This window comes from Juglans microcarpa x Juglans regia, chromosome 4S (genome assembly GCF_004785595.1).
Source record: "Juglans microcarpa x Juglans regia isolate MS1-56 chromosome 4S, Jm3101_v1.0, whole genome shotgun sequence".
Taxonomy (NCBI): domain Eukaryota; kingdom Viridiplantae; phylum Streptophyta; class Magnoliopsida; order Fagales; family Juglandaceae; genus Juglans; species Juglans microcarpa x Juglans regia.
Window position 1 is genome coordinate 2,343,745 of NC_054601.1, and position 18,760 is coordinate 2,362,504.

Below are 18,760 nucleotides of genomic sequence, written 5' to 3' on the forward strand. Positions count from 1 at the left end.
GTACAAGTGGTATGACAGAGTTTGTTAGAATATTTATTGAGCACTATAATACAACTAATAAAAAACAATACAGTACAGCCACAAAGGTGTCTTCAAGCCTGCTCTACATGACTCCATAATCACTTGGACAGTTGGATAAAATGGTGGAGCCTTGCTTAGCCATCGTTGTGCTAGAGGAAGAAGTGATCTGTTCAATAGACCCAAGTCAATGAAACCAAGACCACATCAGAGGGAACCAGGCTCCAGCCATTAAGGTCATCTCCATGCATGACAACCACCTCCAAAACTTGGCCATGTGCACCATGAAACACCAAGCCAATGTCCGCCAGTTGAACATCTTCTCTACCACAGAAGCCCAGCCCCGTCGCACTACCACCCAAGCGAGCCAATCCAAACCACTTCCAAAGCCCATGTCGTGTGTAACTCGAACAAGTAACAACACACACCTCTCTCCACCGTACACGGCTAGGGAAGCCTCCACGTCCAACCAAAAACTAGTCCCAAGCCGTCGCTACCTTCACCGTAAACCATGGAAAATATTGCACTGAAAACCACATAGCAAAGAATTGATGAGGAATATTGAAATTGAAACCCACGAAGACAGATGTAAACATGACAAGAGGAATATGTCGAATGAAACCTTACAAAAAATATTAGAAAAAATTTGCAGAGAATATAAACATGATGACGGTTGCTCGTGATGGTCGTGAAATCCAAGGTCGACGATTGTTGGGGTGGAGTGAGAAGTCAATGGGTAGAGAAAATGTGGTTTGCCTCTCGAGTAAAGGAATTGAAAATGAAGATATAAATTAAACACACTAGGCTGATAATGCATTGAGGATCAAGAGATTTGGGGGAGATGAATGCGGGTTGCATTGTTTTCCTTCCTCTGAAGATGTTATTTTATTCTCTGGGTTGTTTCTTCTCTTCTCGTTTCTCTCTATTTTTTTTTAATATATCTGACAAAACTTTCTACGTAGATGGTCGGTACACAATCAGTACGCAATGTTGCTTACACCCAGAAGAATTGGTGCATTTGTCCATGGAGGTTATTCACGCAAATCTCAATCTATTCTTTATTCTTCCCTGATAAAGTAAAGATAAAAAAAAAATGCAAAATGCCATAAAAAAAAAAATATGAAAAACACTACAAATACAAAGGGATCTCACCCACTGATGTGGTGAGATCCCACACACTAATGTAGCACACGTTTCCTCCCTTTTTTTTTTTTCATTACTTTTTTCCTCCTTTTGTGCGAGTCCCCTCCCCTCCTCCCCTTTTCCCTCTTTGTCTCCGCTTGTCTCCACCCTTCCCGTCACCGCCATAGTGGTTGGGGACCACTTCAGAACCTGCAAAATTAGCCAGCAGTCCAAGCGGCACCATCCGGAGGGGGGATGGGAGCTCCTGTGCATGACAAGCTGCACGGTCAGCCCTAAGGTGGTCCCTGACCACCATGGCGGCGGCAGGAAGGGTGGAGATGGGCGGAGACAGAGAGGGAAAGGGGGGTGAGGGGAGGGGAGGGGACTCACACGGTAGAGGTGCTGCCGTGAATAGGACGTGGCCGCTTGGACCACTGGCGGCCCTGAGGTGGTCCCCAACCACCATGGTAGCGACGGGAATGATGGAGACGAGCTGAGACAGAGGGAAAGGGGGAGGGGAGACACATGGGAATGGGGAGAAAAATGAAAGGAAAAAAGAAAGAAAGTGAGGAGACGTGGCACACTGTGAGTGTGGCACATCAGTGTGTGAGATTCCTTTATGTGTGTAGCAGTCTTCAAAAAATATATAGACGATTAGGAGGAATTAGCGAGAAACTATGTGTATCATGTTTGGCATAAATCAAAGTCTCGTTATTTTTTGAGCTGACATAGTTATATACATATAATTTGCACCTAAGTATATATAGTGTGCCTTAATGCTGTATCCAATATACTAAAGGGCTGATGTTGGAGGTTAAACATATTATAAGAAAAATGGTTGTTGTGCATGGTGTTGATGTTTTGTTTTTTGTTTTTTGTTTTGGTCAAGGTGGAATCTTATCAATATCGAGGCTCAGTTTGGATACACAAATTAACCTTCTTATCTCATCTCATCTCATGTTATTGTTATAATTTTTCTAAATTTTCATAAAAAATATAATAAAAAAATTCAACTTCTTCAAATCTTAAAATAAAAATAATACTAAAAAATATATTCTAACAATATTTTATATAACTACTATTCAAAACATCTCATCTCATCTTATCTGAACTGTCTATCCAAACTCAACTTTCCACAGTATAGTGCTTCAACGGAGAGGAGGTGTTTGGAGTTTTCATCTATGTCTTGAACAGTAAATAAATATAGAAATTAAAAACAGAGAGACAGTAAGATTTATATAATTTGACACTAAAGTCTATGTCTATAGGTCTTTTGGGAACAAATTCCACTTTATTTAATAATTTTAAAAGCTCCTTTGCCTAGTTTTGCTCTATGTTAGAATGGTGAAAATTAATGAGGAGAGATTGAATATGAAGTTCAATTAAGCAAAAGCGAAGAGATTCCACTTCCCCTTATACCTTGGTCAAACTTTGTCCTTTTAAGGCTCAACATTCAAGCATCACTCAAATATAAATATTTTTTAATTTTAAATATTCAACTTTTTAATATAATTATTATAACTTTTTTAAACTTTTAAACAAAACACAAAAAACAATTCAATTTTTTAAAATTCTAAAACAAAAATTATATCTAATAATACTTTAACTTTATAATATTTTATTTAATTTTTTCTCTCATTTTTTTAAAATCCCAAAAAATATCTCAACTTAAACTATTTCACTATTATTTACAAATTTTTCATTTCATATAATCTCAACATCCAAACGATACCTTTAGCCCTTTCGCTTCGTATATCTCCCCCCTCTCCTTTATCTCCAATTTTTAGGTTTATGTCATTTCACAACTCTATAAGAGGCTTCTCTTTATTTCTTTTGTATCTGACTCGCATTCTCTCAAGGAATGAGCCATGGTCTCAACATCTTTTTACACCAAAGACATGGCTTAATTGTTCTCTGTTTACTGTACTAGTTTTACATTGCATTCGGGTCTTCTAAGACTTATAATTGAAAAATGATAGACAATTATTTGCAAACAATTATAGATTAAAATAATATAATTTTTGAAATTTTAGTTTAACTTCTATTTTGATTTGATGGGTTTAAATATTTTAAAAATACTATATTATTAAAAATTATAAATGAACTAATTCGGTTGTAAGACTTTCACTGCTCTAGACAATTTAATGCAGTGTCTATCATTCTATGGCCCTTTGCTTCTTGAATTGTAACAAGGCAGCTTATAAAAATCCCTGACAAGTTGCGTTTTTGTTTTTGTTTTTTTTTTATGCAAAGAGAAATTATTTGAATAAAATTTATCTTAAAAATGTTTAAAAAATATTATTTTTAAATAAAACTCAATTACTTATTTATTTAAAATTTATGCCTAACATCATAATATTTTTTAAGGGTCTTGTAACTATCGGTCCGATCTGGGGACATGACATCTGGCCCCCCAATTCCCGTTCCTCCTCTGGGTGTTACGTGACACGGTTGCGCATTAGAGATCACTCCAAATATTTTTTTTTAAGCGATCACTCCAAATATTTAGTGCTTTAAATTGCTGACATGCGTATTTTTTTTTTTTTTTCTGAACGGTACATGCGTATTGATGGTATTTAAATGCGTCTAGTTTTCATCCTTTTGAGTGTAACAGGTTAATGGAAATGCCCGATAAATAATATTGATTTTGTTGTCGAGACATATAATAGTAACGATATATACATTTTAAAATGTGTAAATTTTATACACTTTATTTAAAAGAAAAGATAGAACCCATCATTAAAATATAAAGTTTTTTTATGTATATTTTCATATTTACCTATTTTTTTTAAAAGTAATATGTAAAATTTACAAGACTGTATAAATCATTTATCCATTTGATAATTCATTCTTTATCCCGTTAGACTGTCAGTGCCAATCTTGTTTGGATTCAGAACTCACCTCAACTCATTATTACAATTTTTATAAATTTTCACACAAAATATAATAAACAATTCAATTTTTTCAATTTTAAAATAATAATAATATTAAAAATAATATTTTATTCAATTTATCTAAAATATTTCAACTCATCTCTGAATCTAAACCGTCGAAGCGTCTTCTTTCTAAGGTTTCTCGCCAGTCTAGCAGACACCAAATCAGATTCAATCCAGCAAAACGTTGCAAGAACCACTTTGGATCGGTCGGGCTGTTGTATTGGCTTTAACAACCTCCAATGAATGGCTGCCACATTAGCAACTCTATTCCAAGGATTTTGAAAATTATCACACCCAATAATTATCATACCCGGTTCTGAAATATTTTCATCGTTCAAGCCTTCATTAGCCCTGCTATCGTTCAAGTAGCAAGAGTGTCGTCCATAGCCTTCATCGTCGAATTCCGCCGGTTGGGAGTTGTTTATCACCGTCGTTCGTCACTCTCTGTCCCGTGCCACCATCCCCTCAGCCACTAACATGATAATCTTCTAATTTTTATTTTTTCGTATGGGTCTGTAGACTTTGTTTTGAAGTTCACATCCCATTCGTAACTCAATAGATTCTATTTATACAAGATTGAAAATGTATAAATCAACAAGTCAAATATGTAGACGATGTAACGTTAAATTCTATTTTTTCCAAAAAATGCTTTTTTCTCACTGTTTTATGGATTTTGATAGGGTTTTTCAAATTCTGGATAATTGGTTTCGTTCGAACCTTTGTGGGTAAAAGTTGCCTTCTTTTCTACTTGTAAATCCCTTTTGTATGGGTCTGATTTAGACATAGAAATATAGGTTTGGGTTTCTTTTGATTTTTTTCCATTTTTCTCAGCAACCAAATAGAGTTGCTACAATAAAATTAAGCTTCTATTATAAAAATAAAAAGTTTTAGAATGGGCGAATTCATATGACACAAAGCCACAGAGCCACTCTGATTTATCTGAACCCATCAGCTTGCTTCATAGTCCATATTTCTTAAATGGCTCTTCCTTTTTCAAACCCTGTAAGCAATTATCTCTCTCTCTCTCTCTCTCCAACCAAATACACGAAAGAGATTGAATTTTCCTGAAAAGTGCAGATAAAGAGGATTTAGAAAAGGGACAGAAGAAAAAACATGTGAAGAAAAATAATAGCTTTGCATGCAGGATTGTGAGCATGGTAAGAAAGAAAGGTCTTTAATTTCTACCCAATTTAACATGGGAAACTAAGATGTGATGATAATGGATGGTGTCTGGTGTTATTTGAAATCGCAATGAAATTGGGGCCCAAGTTCTCAGAAACTGTGAAGGGAAAGCTACAGTTAGGGGCAAAAATAATTCAATAAGGGAGGGAGAATATATTCAGACAGATTTTAGGAATTAGAGAAAGACAGCAGATTTTGAAAGCTTCACAGTGCTACTTATCCAATTTCTTGATGTTCGGTCACATTGTAGTTCAGATGAAAAGCTTACGTGTCACTAATATATTAGAAGGCTGTATTTTGGTTGAGAACGGATGGACTGCTTATAAGATTTTCTCAAATGTTGCACAGATCAGGCTCTCATTTCCCTCGCATTTGCCGATAAGAAATGCCAGTTATTCAGCTAATTAGTTGTCCAAATGCTTTTGTACAAAGGTGAATATTGAAAATAAATTGTGTGAAACTGTTTTGGTCAGAGATAATTACCAAAACAGTAATGTTAGTTTGGATTTGAAAAGTGTTTCATTTTATTTTATTATTATAATTTTTTTAAATTTTCGTACAAAATATAATAAACAATTCAATTTTTTCAAATCTCAAAATAATAATAATATTAAAAAATAATATTCTAACAATATTTTTTTAATTTTCATCTTTTATATATCTCATTTCATCTCATTTTTTAATACAAACCAACTAGCAACTAATTTTGCATTATACAATTCTTGTTTATATGTTCCTGAAATTGTAATATACCACTACGTACAAGTACTAGTAATTGACTACAATTGAAATTGCGAGCACCATCTTCATCTACCAACTTTGACATCTTGGAACTTATTTGTCTAACAAATTATATGGAAGTTTAATGAATTGAGGGCTATACAGATTTGTTATTTATAAGAAAGCACATTATTTATTTTGAGATTTATTATAATTATTAAAAAAACTTAAAAAACAAAAATATTTTAATGTGATTGATGCATAAAATCAAAATATGTTAAATAATATTTTTAATGTGGATACGTCATAGCCTCCGTCATATATATAAACTAATATTAAAAAAATATATGTATTTTTTAACATTTTACTATTATAAACTTCACAATAACTGATATATTTATTACATATAAAATTGTCTAAGTAAATTACCAAAAACTATAACACATGCAATAAAATACTTAAGAGTTTCCATTCATATTCTTGGAAAAACTAGACAAGGTAGTGTCGAGAAATTAAACGATAGTCGTGAATTGTATAAATATTGTATAATTATTTTAAAAAAGAATAGATAAGACTTATTATTAAAAAATTAAATTTTTTTCATATTAATTATGTATTTATTATTTTTAATAAAATAAATACATGCTGTAAATATCATTTCTAGGATGTCGCTACTCGCTAGGAATGCTCGTGCGAATTATATGAGAATGGAGGTCACGTGACTCACGTCGCTCATCGCTGATCCTCTCAAACAATGTTTGTTTGACTCATGATATTGTTCGTACGTACGTTTGTGTTTTTTCACACACACAACGTATCGTAGCTGTCTGCAATAAGCAAAACGTCAAAATCTAAACCGATCAATTCAACTTACGTCGTGTTTTTTTGGAATGCCTTCGTTTTATTCGATTATCGAGAAATTACCTTTCTCTAATTAATTCTCAAACTTATTGGTACCGTTTGGATAATAAAAATATTTTATTTTATTTTATTATTATATATTTTTTTAAATTTTTATAATTTAATATTTTGAAATATTAAAATAATAAAAATATTTTAATAATAATTTATTTAATTTTTAATTTTTATTTTAACTTATCTCATCTCAATTCAACTCAACTCATTATTTAAATAATACTTAAATCATAGATAATTATGTAAAAATAAGGTAGCTAATGATAACAAATAAATAAATATATATCCCAATAACTTCTACATATTCTTATTGCTATATTTAGTTTTTAAAAATTATGACTATTTTCTTAAATAGGTAAAAGAGTTGTGCTACCGAGAATGTAGCACGAGGATGGATCCCAATAAAGTTGAATGTCTTTTTCTATTTCTATTTTTATTTTTTATATATATTTTTATATATTTAAATATTAAAAAAAAAATTCTATTCATCATTTATTTTCTCATCATTTTATAATATAATATTATATAATAGATTTATAAATAAAATATAATAAATAATCTCTAATTATCTAATATCATATAATGAGATAATAAAAAAATAATAAAAATAAAAATGATAAGTATCATTATCCTTTAAAAAATTAGAACCCAAGCATTTTCATGTATATAAAGCTTCCTTAGGAGTGAAAAAAAAAAAAACAAAGCAAGGCTAATGGGTGACCCACATAAATCCGGGTTTACGTGATCAGTACCATTTAATGAAAAGGGTCGGAAAGCCAACGGTATAAGAAGAAGTACACGTCAGTACGGCACGCGTGAATCCCCAACAGTAAACATGGCCATTCATGATTGGCTATATCTTTAAATTTAACCTTCTGACCGGAATACCGAAAGAAATGCGTAAAGAGTCTAAAGACCAAAAAAAAAAAAAAAAGTAAAAACGAAAATGGTTTCTCAACAGAAAAAGTAGAAACGAGAGGAAGAGAGAGAGAGAGAGAGTCTAGGAACAGAACAGTTCGATAGAGGGAGAGAGTCGCCGTAATTTTTCGATACATCTTCGGAAATCTCTGTGATCTCTGGTGGAAAGTGTGCGTTCGGTAGCCGGATTCTGATTTGATATTGAAATCGATTTTTTCTTTCTTCTTTTGGCGGTGAGCGGAGATGGTGAATTCAATGGTGGAACGAGCCACGAGCGACATGCTGATCGGTCCAGATTGGGCCATGAACATAGAGATCTGCGATACGCTTAATCACGATCCTGGGTACGAGTTGCACTGGATTCTAATACACCTCTCGTTTTTGCTAGATACTGCCTCTAGTGCTGTTATGTTTTGAAATTTCAATCATGCGATTTTGTTTTTGCACGTTTGTGAATTTTCGCAGCTTTATCTTTGAAGAAAAGAAAGAAAAACTGAATTCATTACTTTTTCCAAATTTTAAACGAGAACGGCACGTTGCTTTCGTGCCTCACAAATAGTCAGTTGAGATTTTATTTAAATTTTGGGCGTTTTCTAATTTTATTATGGAACAACATAGCCTTGCATAATCACTCAAATATCTTGGGCCATAATTAGGATCTAAAGTGTAAGCTGGACGATTTAGTGAGAATCTATGTGGCGGTTTAATGGACTTTTTTGCATAATTTGGGGATGAGCGCATTTGGTATACCTAGGCTGTAGTTTAATGCGCGCTCGAGTTTGACTTTTATACAGTTGAGTTTGTGTTACTAAGCTAAAGTTTGCAAACTTGGCCAATAAGGTCTAGCTTCAAAATAGTTGGGAATTCTTGACTGTATCTACCTGGAAATGAGTTGGGGGGGGGGGGGGGGGGAGAGAGAGAGATTATGTGGGTTCAAGCTCCAATTGATGCGTGTGTAACTTTACAAGAGAAAAAAAAAATCCGCACAGGCATGGTAATACCTATTCATTTGAATGTTTCGTTCCAACCCCCCCCCCCCCCCCCCCTTTTTTTTCATGTGATAAAAGGAAGCCTATACTTGGTTATTTGTGATCATATAACAGGCAGGTTCATTTCAAAGACTTGGATTCCATTTATTTGAATGATTTTTTAAGACTATTTTTTTATTTGGAAGGGGGTACTAGTTCGAGATAGGCTTGCTTGTGATAACTAAAGAACACCTCTGCCTAAACTTTATTGCATTGTTGGAAACATTGAGCCATAAGAACGTGGCATATAGGAATATATACAAGTCACAATTGTTGTTCTTCCACTGTTTGTTCGCCTGATGCATGTTGCATGATGGTATCTTATAATGAGGTCACCTCCTACTAATCATAGGACTACTAGGGGAGCCACATGAAGGGGTTTCTCATATATTGTAAATTTTCACACTACTGAACTTTTTAGAGGTAAATGGATTTATATAGGTTTCGATTCAATCTTTTTCATTCAGTTTTGCTAAATTTGGATTTTTGTTTGTTTGTAATACATGATCAGGCAATCGAAGGATGTTGTTAAAGGAATAAAGAAACGTATTGGCAGTAAGAATTCAAAAGTTCAACTTCTTGCCTTAACAGTAAGTCAACATAACTCATACAGACATGAACATGCATACGCATATATTAACTTGAAAAAACAAATGATTGATTCACAAAGAGACCTCACAAAAATAAAGCCACAAACTGATGTGACTCGTTGTGGTACGTCAAATTGTAAAGCTCTTTAGAGTAAAGTAGAACTAACATATCATATCTAACCATATCAAGTTTTGAGCTTTACTTTTGTGAAATTTATTTGTGAACCTAATACTTCTCATTTAAAAAATGTTATCTAAATGAGGTTGATTTTTGGGTCATCTTTCTACTGCCCCACAAACTGTCGAGTATAATATCAGTCATATGCCTAAATTTTATTACTGTTTCGTCTCCTTGTAGATTGATAACTCACTTGCACTAAATTTTATTCATTTGGATATTAAGGAATGCATGTATCCACATTACAATACTTCTCTTAACATCTTGTGCTTATTTTTGCTGTGAGGCAAATATTTGGTAGACGTTGCAGTCATACCACGTTCCCCATTGTTTTGGATTAGTTGTTAATGGAAATTGAGAAGGGGTATATATTCTTTTTTAGACTACATAGTTTGATGCTGTAAGCTGGCTTCTGGAGGTGGGAGAACCATTTTTAGCATGTAATGAAGAATGGCTATATCAGCCATGGAAGCTCTTCATGAACATTCAAGACAGTAGCACATTTTTATGTACACATTATGATGTACAGATGCATGTGATTCGATAGGATTGTTACGACCTTCAATCATCCCTCATTTATTCTGTCGAACCCAATTATGCTGAAAACCTTTTGTAAATTGGAACTTGCATTTCTATAACGCTCTTATGAATGTCACTCATTAATTTGGCTAGTATAGCATGCGTACCAAGTGCATTAATTGATCAAAGCATGGCCATGGGCTGCATTTTACATATCTAGACATATAAATTGATGGTTTTTGGGGAAATCTATATAGTTGGTATGGTGTGGCCATGCGGGGGTAAATCTTAAGTTAAGACCGGCTGATTAGACTGCTTTCTGTTTGTGTGTGCGCGTGCATGCGGGTGGGGTGGGTGGGTGTGGGTATGGGGTGTGTGTGTGTGTGTGGGGTGGGGGTGTGTGTGGGTGTAACATAAATTTCTTGAATCATTTCTCAGGATGAGAACTCAATTGTTGCTTCATCTATACGAGAAAATCCATTTCCCAGGGTTTTTTCTCCTATCGAAAATGTTATTGTTTGGGATATATGAGAAAGTAGTTGGCTTGGAAATATTGTTTACAGATTTTTTTTCAGTATTTCAAGTTTTAAGTATTGTGGCTTTCTATATCTTACAAGTTAGTATAGATTTATAACATAATTCTAGGATGATAGTGAAATATAATGGATTAGATGTCAGTGGAAGCACCGGAAGGTATGGGTTTTATCCAAGAGTGAATAAATCTGTTTTTCCTTTTTTTATTTTCTTTTCACCAATTGTCAAAGAGAGACAGGAAGATTTGTACGTGTGTATCTATCCTAAAACAAACTTGATGAGGCTGTCAAACTTTCCAGTGCTTTAGTTGATTTGATCTTTTGGACGTCTGCCTGAAATTCTATTTTGAAATCTCATCATTTTTAAGCTTCAGTGACATAATTGTTATATAGCTAGTCATATTTTTACAACCTTTTCTTACAGAGGACTAATTTGGTTATATTTTGGTCTGGTTGCTGTACTCTAGCTACTGGAGACAGTTGTAAAGAATTGTGGGGACATTGTTCATATGCATGTAGCAGAGAAGGATGTTCTTCATGAGATGGTGAAGATAGTAAAAAAGAAGGCAAGAATTTTTTTAGAATATTTTGGTTCCAAACCAATTTTGTATTTACTCTCATTTGACAAGTATGTTAAAAGTATATCTTTTGCATATTGTAGCCTGACTTTCATGTCAAAGAGAAGATATTGATCCTGATAGATACTTGGCAAGAAGCTTTTGGTGGACCGAGGGCAAGATATCCGCAGTATTATGCTGCATACCAAGAATTGCTGGTACGTTAACATAGAATTTTTTCTTGAAGTACTTCTCCTTTTGGAGAAGATACTTAGTATGAATGGTGAAATAAGAAGCACCTTTTATGCTTCATTAAATTAGCTTGACTTTGCCCTTTTCATTGCCATTACACTATTCTGGTGCTTCATAATTAGGCCATCTTCTCTGACATTCTTAGTGAAAACACTTATCTATTTCAGCGTGCCGGGGCAGTATTCCCTCAGAGATCTGAAAGGCCTGCATCTATATTCACACCTCCACAAACACATCCTTTGACATCATATCCTCAAAATATACGCAATCTTGACAATCAGCAAGAAACAGCTGAATCATCTGCAGAGTCTGAGTTTCCAACCTTGAGGTACGGTTTTAGCTCCTTTTCCAATGTCTTATTGGAAAAACCCCGGTAACCATTTTGTTCATCGACACATTCATTTGTCTGACTACTTTAGATGGTACTTGTTTTTAGTTGCCCATGATTGAATATGTAAATACATCTCATTGTGGGGTAGTTATCCTACTCATATAAGCATGCATTACCTGTACCAGTTTTCATTGCCATTCTTGATGAGGATGTCAGATTATATGCTTTTGTGGCTAATGCACATATCAAGGTTAATGCATGAAAAATTTGAGGAGAAAAAATGGTGGTTCCTGCTCCCTTCTTGAATTTGGTCTAGTTTTGGGTAAAAACTAGGATTCTTCTAGTTTAGGGAGAGGGAGTAAATTTTGAAATTGAATGATACTGATGTTTTAACTGTTGACTCTTATTTTCTTACTTATCAATTTTTTTTAAAAAAAAACTGTTTTGACTCTTGAAAGCATGCAGAGAAAGTTTCCTTGGATCAGAGGATTTGAGTAGTCAACGCTATTAGACTGATCATAGAATAATTCTTTCCAGTGTTGAGGGTTGCATATAATTTTTTAATTCATCCTTTTCTTGTCATTTTTACCGACTAATGATTCATATTTTTTTGTTTTTTAATTGAAATTGCTTTGGCTAGCCTGTCTGAAATTCAGAATGCACGCGGCATCATGGATGTCCTTGCCGAAATGCTGAGTGCAATAGAGCCTGGGAATAAAGAGGTATATTTGAAATGCGAAGAAATTTTAGAACTATGAATTAGTATTGTAGATGCTGAATACTTTTGTCAAGCAAACTAAATCTTCATCAAAAGCATGCTACTAGGAATTTTGGGCTGCAATCTATCTAATTTATACTGCCAATGCAAACTTTTGGTGTAAATGAATTCCAGGAAATAAAAAGAAATGCTTTCAATGGTTAGTATTTCAATTCTCGTTGCTTATAAAAAAAAGATACAATTGTCCTAGATCCATAAATCCTTGTCCCTGTTATTGTGAATGTTCCATTTCTAATCAGTCTATTTGCATACTGGATATAATCTTTGCTTCAATTTGCAGGGGCTTAGGCAGGAGGTTATTGTTGACTTGGTTGAACAGTGCCGTACATACAAGCAGAGAGTGGTGCATCTTGTTAACTCAACTTCGTAAGGCCTTAAATCTCTACGTACTCTTTGGTTATATTTGTAACCATTACAAAAGTTACCCTTTATTTTGTTTCTTTTTTCTTCTTGCTACCATGAAGTCATGCATATGTGTATTTTTGTTATTCCATCATGTTGGCATTCTGATGTGTCTGTCCCTTGGAGAGAAGGGGGGCAGGTTCAGAATGATGCAGATATATGCTTTGTCGTTGGAGTTTCCCCAGAAAAAAATGAAAATAATTATTTAAGTTTGCTTATGACTAGATTTGTTAAATCTGTAGTATTGGCACTTATGATGGGTAATGCCTTCACTTCTGAACCAGCCTGCTGGTTGAACTGTTTAGGCCGGTTAGTTCAGCTTTATTCCAGTTTCTTCTAACTGTTAAAACCTGTTTTTTAAAAAATATATCTTAATGTGATTTGTAAAATTCTTTCAGCATGCTCCCCCCCCCCCCCCCCCCCCCCCCCCCCCCCCCCCCCCCCCCCCCCCCCCCCCCCCAAAAAAAAAAAAAAAAATACACACATGCGTGCAAATGCACAAACATGCACCCATGTCGGTTGTGTGAGATGTGCGTGCTTATGTCCCGCCAGATCATCGTTGGACTTTTAGCACAACATTTTTTTTTTGAAAATTCCGTCCATTAGTGATCAAATCCCACAAGCCTGTGAATTTGGATTAAACATGGTTGTCATAATTGTAATTTTCTTTCTTTTTCAGGGATGAATCACTGCTGTGCCAAGGACTAGCACTTAATGATGACTTGCAGCGTGTACTGGCTAAGCATGAAGCAATTGCTTCAGGAACTTCTCTTCAAACAGAGAAACCAAAGCCTGAACCTGTTAGAGCACTTGTTGACTTTGGTGATCCTCTAGTTGATACTCATCCCGATGGGAGGTAATTGGGTTTTCTTGAACTAGTTCACATTCACTGCATTATCTAGGATGATGTGATAAATTCACTTTAGGTCATGCGATTATTTGACTGATCTAACGAAAATTAATTTTTTATCTCATCAATTAGAAAAAAGTTATAATAAGTAATTATGCAATTATATTTTCACTGCCTTTTTCCTTTTATTCAAGTCTGACACTGCTTGGTTTCCTTACTGTGCTTTTCATTTAACATTGAAGTTCTGAAGCTAGCATTTTCTAGATGCAAATCTTGTTCTGCCATATCAAAAAGACTTGGCATTGGGACATTTGCACTATATGTTCAAATAAAAATTGGGCAGATCTTTACTTTGAATAGAGTTTAAATGTAACAGAATTGAAGAAGCCCATTCTGGAACAAGATAATGACATTGTGATTTGTATTCAATGTCAATGAAACAATACATTAATGAGAAGCTCGTTTGGTAAATTTATTCAATTACTTTTCTATTCGTTATATAAACAGACTAAGACTTATCTTTCTTGAGAAATTGAGTAAAAAAAAGGTCCATTGTTTGAGGGTAGGAGTCCACTACGAAAAAAAAAAGCAGGCTGTAATCTACACACTCATTCATTTTTTTTTAAGTAAAACTCATCAGCCAAGTATCTGTGGAAGTTACATTCTTGGGACTGCTTGATTGAAATTTATGTCCATTGCACTTGGTACATTTATCTTGCCTTCAAGTTCCATCTCTTGAGGCCTCAATTTAAAAAAAAAAAAAATTCGAATAAAATCTAAAGATGCTTGAGAACGTGAATAGATTTTGAGTTGCGTGTGTTGCAAATACGTTCTTCCTGCATACCAAGTTAATTGATATTTGTTCAAATATTATAGGATTTCTGATGGAAACTTTTTTTTTTTCTAATTTAAATAATATAATTTGTTTTCTTCTTAATAGAAGACAATAGAATTTTAGTTGGCTTAGGACCAAATAGCATCTCCTTCTTCCTTTATATAAAAGGGTGGAGGTGAAGGTCAGATGTCCTGTTGAGAACGGTTGCATGAGTTTTATTTGTCCATGAAAGAAAATTTTTATACCTTCTGGTTATTTGAGCTGTAAGAGCAGGACTTTTTCTGCAGATCCACCTCGGGTACTAGTGCAGAGGTGCAGCCACTGAACCAGTTGTTGCTTCCTGCTCCTACTCCAACTAATGCTGCAGCTCCTTCAGCAAGAGTTGATCCCAAAATAGACCTGCTCAGTGGTGATGACTATAGCTCACCCAAGGCAGAAACTTCATTGGCTCTTGTTCCCGTGGGAGGACAGCAGCCAGCGAGTCCTATATCTCAGCAGAACGCCCTTGTTCTCTTTGACATGTTCTCAGAAACTAGCACTCCAAATTCTGTCAATACTCAATCTGCCCTTGCTGGACAAATCAATCCGTCAGCTCCGCAAATCGAACAGCAGCAGAGTTTTCAATCCCCTCAAGGTGGTTCTTACTCGAATGGAAGTGTCCCAAATGCTGGATCACCTCAGTATGAGCAATCAATTTACATGCAAGGTGCTGGTTCTGCCTGGAATGGTCAGATTACCCAGCAGCAGCAGCCACATTCGCCTGCCTATGGTGCAATTCTTACTTAGATCTATGTTTTTGCATGCTAGAAATGTGTAATGCTTTTGGAATATTTTTTCCACCAAATTCTCCTATCTTGAGGCAGAAGCACTTATGTTTGAAATTATCGATGCGTTTGTAATAAGCAGGATTCTTCTAGTTTATGTTTTGATTAAATAACTTGCAGTTATGTGCTGGGCTTTAGTTGTCTGCTTTTGTCATGTAATTGCATGAGATTGTGCGAGGGGCTCACAATTTTTACTTTTGAATAGGTGCTCAAAGCAGCGCATCATTACCACCTCCACCTTGGGAAGCTCAGCCTGTGGACAATGGTAGTCCGGTAGCAGGTGCTCAATACCCTCAACCAGCGCAAGTTACTCAAACGGTGGTTGCGCATGCACTAAGTGGTGCACATTCTCCTCTGGGACCTCAACCAATGGGGAAGGACCAGGTAGTAGGTATGTATATCCAGCCAATTACAAGCAGCCATTTGTCGGCAATCAATAGCCAGGTTGGTCAGAGCCAGCAGTTGGGTTGGCACTCTCAGCCAATCCAGGGAGGGCCGTATATGGGAATGCTTCCACAGCCAATGCAAAATGCCCAGATGGCATCAATGTATCCTCAACAAATATATGGGAACCAATTTGCAGGTTATGGCTATGGTCAGCCACAAGGGGTGCAATACCTAGAGCAGCGAATGTACGGATTATCTGTTAGTCATGATAACAATGGCTTGAGAAACTCCTACCAGGTTTCTACTTCATCTTATGTCCCACCTAACAAGCCTTCTAAGCCAGAGGATAAGCTCTTTGGGGATCTTGTTGACATGGCAAAAGTGAAATCAACGAAACCCACTCCTGGTAGAGCTGGTGGCATGTGAAGTCATGGCTGGTTTTGGTGCTGGCTTCTTATTCTTCTGTTGCTTGTTTTTTTTGTTTGCTAACTTGCTTTTTTTTTTTTCTCCATAATTTTTTAATATCTATAATCTCCAACTAGCAATGTTTTACACCTTGCAACCAAGCTACCAAAATTGACACATTGCATCCTCCAATCATCAGTTTTTTGTAAATTAGAGAACTCTTCATCCAAGTTTGACTGTTAAGATTTTATAGGGAGTGTTATTTGACAGTCAAAAATGGTTGAAGAATGCAATGTGACAGTTTAGTAGTTCAAGATGTGAAATGTAAAATACTTGCTAGTTGGAGAGTGAAAAGTGTATTTTCCCAATATATATATATATATATATATATATAAATATTTTTTTTTCGCCCGCATTTGTACATTCCTTGTAGAGACAGAAAAAAGAGGACAAAAGATCGATACCTCCCAGTGGATGAAGACGACGTTGATGACATTTCAATTTTTTTGTCCTCCAATTAGTTGGATGGTGGTTTTTTTTTTTTTTTTTTGAGTTGTGGCAAATTGTAATTATTAGACTGTGAGTGAAATTTGTCCGCAACTTTCAAGGCTAGGTTCTCTTCAAGAATTTTCCACCGTCATTGGGCTTATAGGGTCCTTCCTAACGAGGTGCATCAATTATGATTTATTTTTACACTCTATATTTATAATTTTTTTATAAGATATATAGGGTGAGATGGTAAATAATAATTAATTTTTTTCTCGCTAATTAACTATTGACTGTGGGTCTCAATCCTTAACGTACTTGGAGAAAATTTGAACTCTCTTTAAGATATTCATTAATAACTGTAAGGATAAGAGATGTGGAAGTATAGATTTAAATATATACCTAAATTCAATCACTGAATCCAAGACTTGTGATAATAACTAATCATGTATACTTATTGAATGTATTTATTTTTAAGTATATTTTGACCATTTAATTCAAGGAAACCAACTTAATTGACATCACAAACACCCCCAAAAGTAGCCCTTAGTACTTGCTATTTGCCCAAAAAGTACTACTTGTCAGCGGCCTGATCTGCATGTATATATACTAGGAAAAAGTTATTTTGCCTGTTGTTTAGAAAGTTGTTTTGTTTAGATTTATCGCTTGATAATTTATTTTTTTAAGAAAGTAATTTTAAAATTATATTTAGATGTTGAACTGAGTTGAGATGAAAGTTAAATAAAATATTATTATAATATTATTTTTTAATATTATTATTATTTTAAAATTTAAAAAAATTAAATTATTTATTATATTTTGTTTTGAAATTTAAAAAAATTTTAATAATTAGATAAAAATAAGTTTAGGTAAATTTAGATCCAAACTGGCCCAGTGTACTGGGGGTTTTTTTTTTTTTTTTTTCTTTTTTTTTTTTTTTTTTAGCACCGCTCTATATATCATCACTAGCATAATTATTGTTGGAAAATGAGTATGAGAAATGCCATGCATAGTATTACGATTTCTTAACCAGCCACTCGTAAGAGCATTAGTAGTGGTTTATGCATCTTCATATGTAAAATCATCATTTTTGAAAAATGATTTTGTATATGAAAAAAAACTTTCACATTGGTTTATGCATCTTTGAACTAAATAATAATAAAATATTATTATTTTTTTATTTTTTATTTGTTTCTTAAAATAATTTTTTTATTTATATTTTACAATTAACATCTTCTTTGTATTATCAACTTAATACAAATTTTATGTATCAAAATTATCTTAATATAAATTCTACAAAGTTGATTTTAATGGGTAGGAGAGAGAAAAAAAAAATAAAATAATATTTGAAGAATGAATAGTGGTTATTCAAATTTAAAGAATCACTATTTATAGCTATGCAAAAATTTAGAAATGCATAAGTCAATATAGATGAATTTAAAGGTATATTCTTTAAATTTAAAGATGAAGATAAAGATGAACAAGCCACTACCAATACTCTAAACGCATCAGTTTTCATTATTGTTTGTCACATGACCACTACGTACGACTATCGTCTCCACCATGATCTCTTGTATCACCATAATTATATTATTTGATAAAAAGTTACTTGGCGTTGGGATGCCAAAACAATCTCTAACTCATCTTATTTGATTATTATAATTTTTTTAAAATTTTTATATAAAATATAATAAATAATTCAATTTTTTAAAATTTTAAAATAATAATAATAATAATAATAATAATAAATAATATTTTAATAATATTTTATTTTATTTTTAATTTTTATCTTAATTCATCTCATTCCAATTCATTATCCAATTATTTCAATTCATTATCCAAACCATAACGGAAGCTTAACCATTTCACTTCTAAGTCTAATAACTTGCGAAAACGTCACAGTCACTAAAATTTCTTACAGGCGAATTAGGGGACAAATCCGCGTACCAAGCTTACGTGGTCTGCTGTTGTCAGAATAATTTTTAATTAAAAAA

The 18,760-nt window shown here is 33.9% G+C and overlaps 1 protein-coding gene across 2 annotated transcripts; it reads left to right on the forward strand.

The window, feature by feature from the left end:
* Positions 1-7,811: 7,811 nt before the first annotated feature.
* Positions 7,812-16,957, forward strand: LOC121262776 (TOM1-like protein 9). 2 transcript variants are annotated; one of them, XM_041165376.1, is made up of 10 exons: positions 7,813-8,155; positions 9,351-9,429; positions 11,127-11,225; positions 11,321-11,434; positions 11,636-11,796; positions 12,440-12,521; positions 12,858-12,943; positions 13,659-13,835; positions 14,952-15,433; positions 15,694-16,957. In XM_041165376.1, the coding sequence occupies exons 1-10, from the start codon at positions 8,055-8,057 to the stop codon at positions 16,299-16,301; spliced, it is 1,989 nt and encodes a 662-aa protein (XP_041021310.1). In that variant the 5' UTR covers positions 7,813-8,054; the 3' UTR covers positions 16,302-16,957. The 2 variants fall into 2 exon arrangements, with proteins under 2 accessions (XP_041021311.1, XP_041021310.1); XM_041165377.1 differs by lacking the exon at positions 9,351-9,429 and having other exon boundaries at positions 7,812-8,155.
* Positions 16,958-18,760: the final 1,803 nt, after the last annotated feature.

Excerpts from the sequence above, each read along its gene's own strand:
- LOC121262776 (XM_041165376.1), top strand. The coding sequence starts at position 8,055 with ATGGTGAATTCAATGGTGGAACGAGCCACGAGCGACATGCTGATCGGT. Across the intron at positions 13,836-14,951 it reads GATACTCATCCCGATGGGAG|ATCCACCTCGGGTACTAGTG; the intron begins GTAATTGGGTTT and ends CTTTTTCTGCAG. Across the intron at positions 15,434-15,693 it reads GCCACATTCGCCTGCCTATG|GTGCTCAAAGCAGCGCATCA; the intron begins GTGCAATTCTTA and ends ACTTTTGAATAG.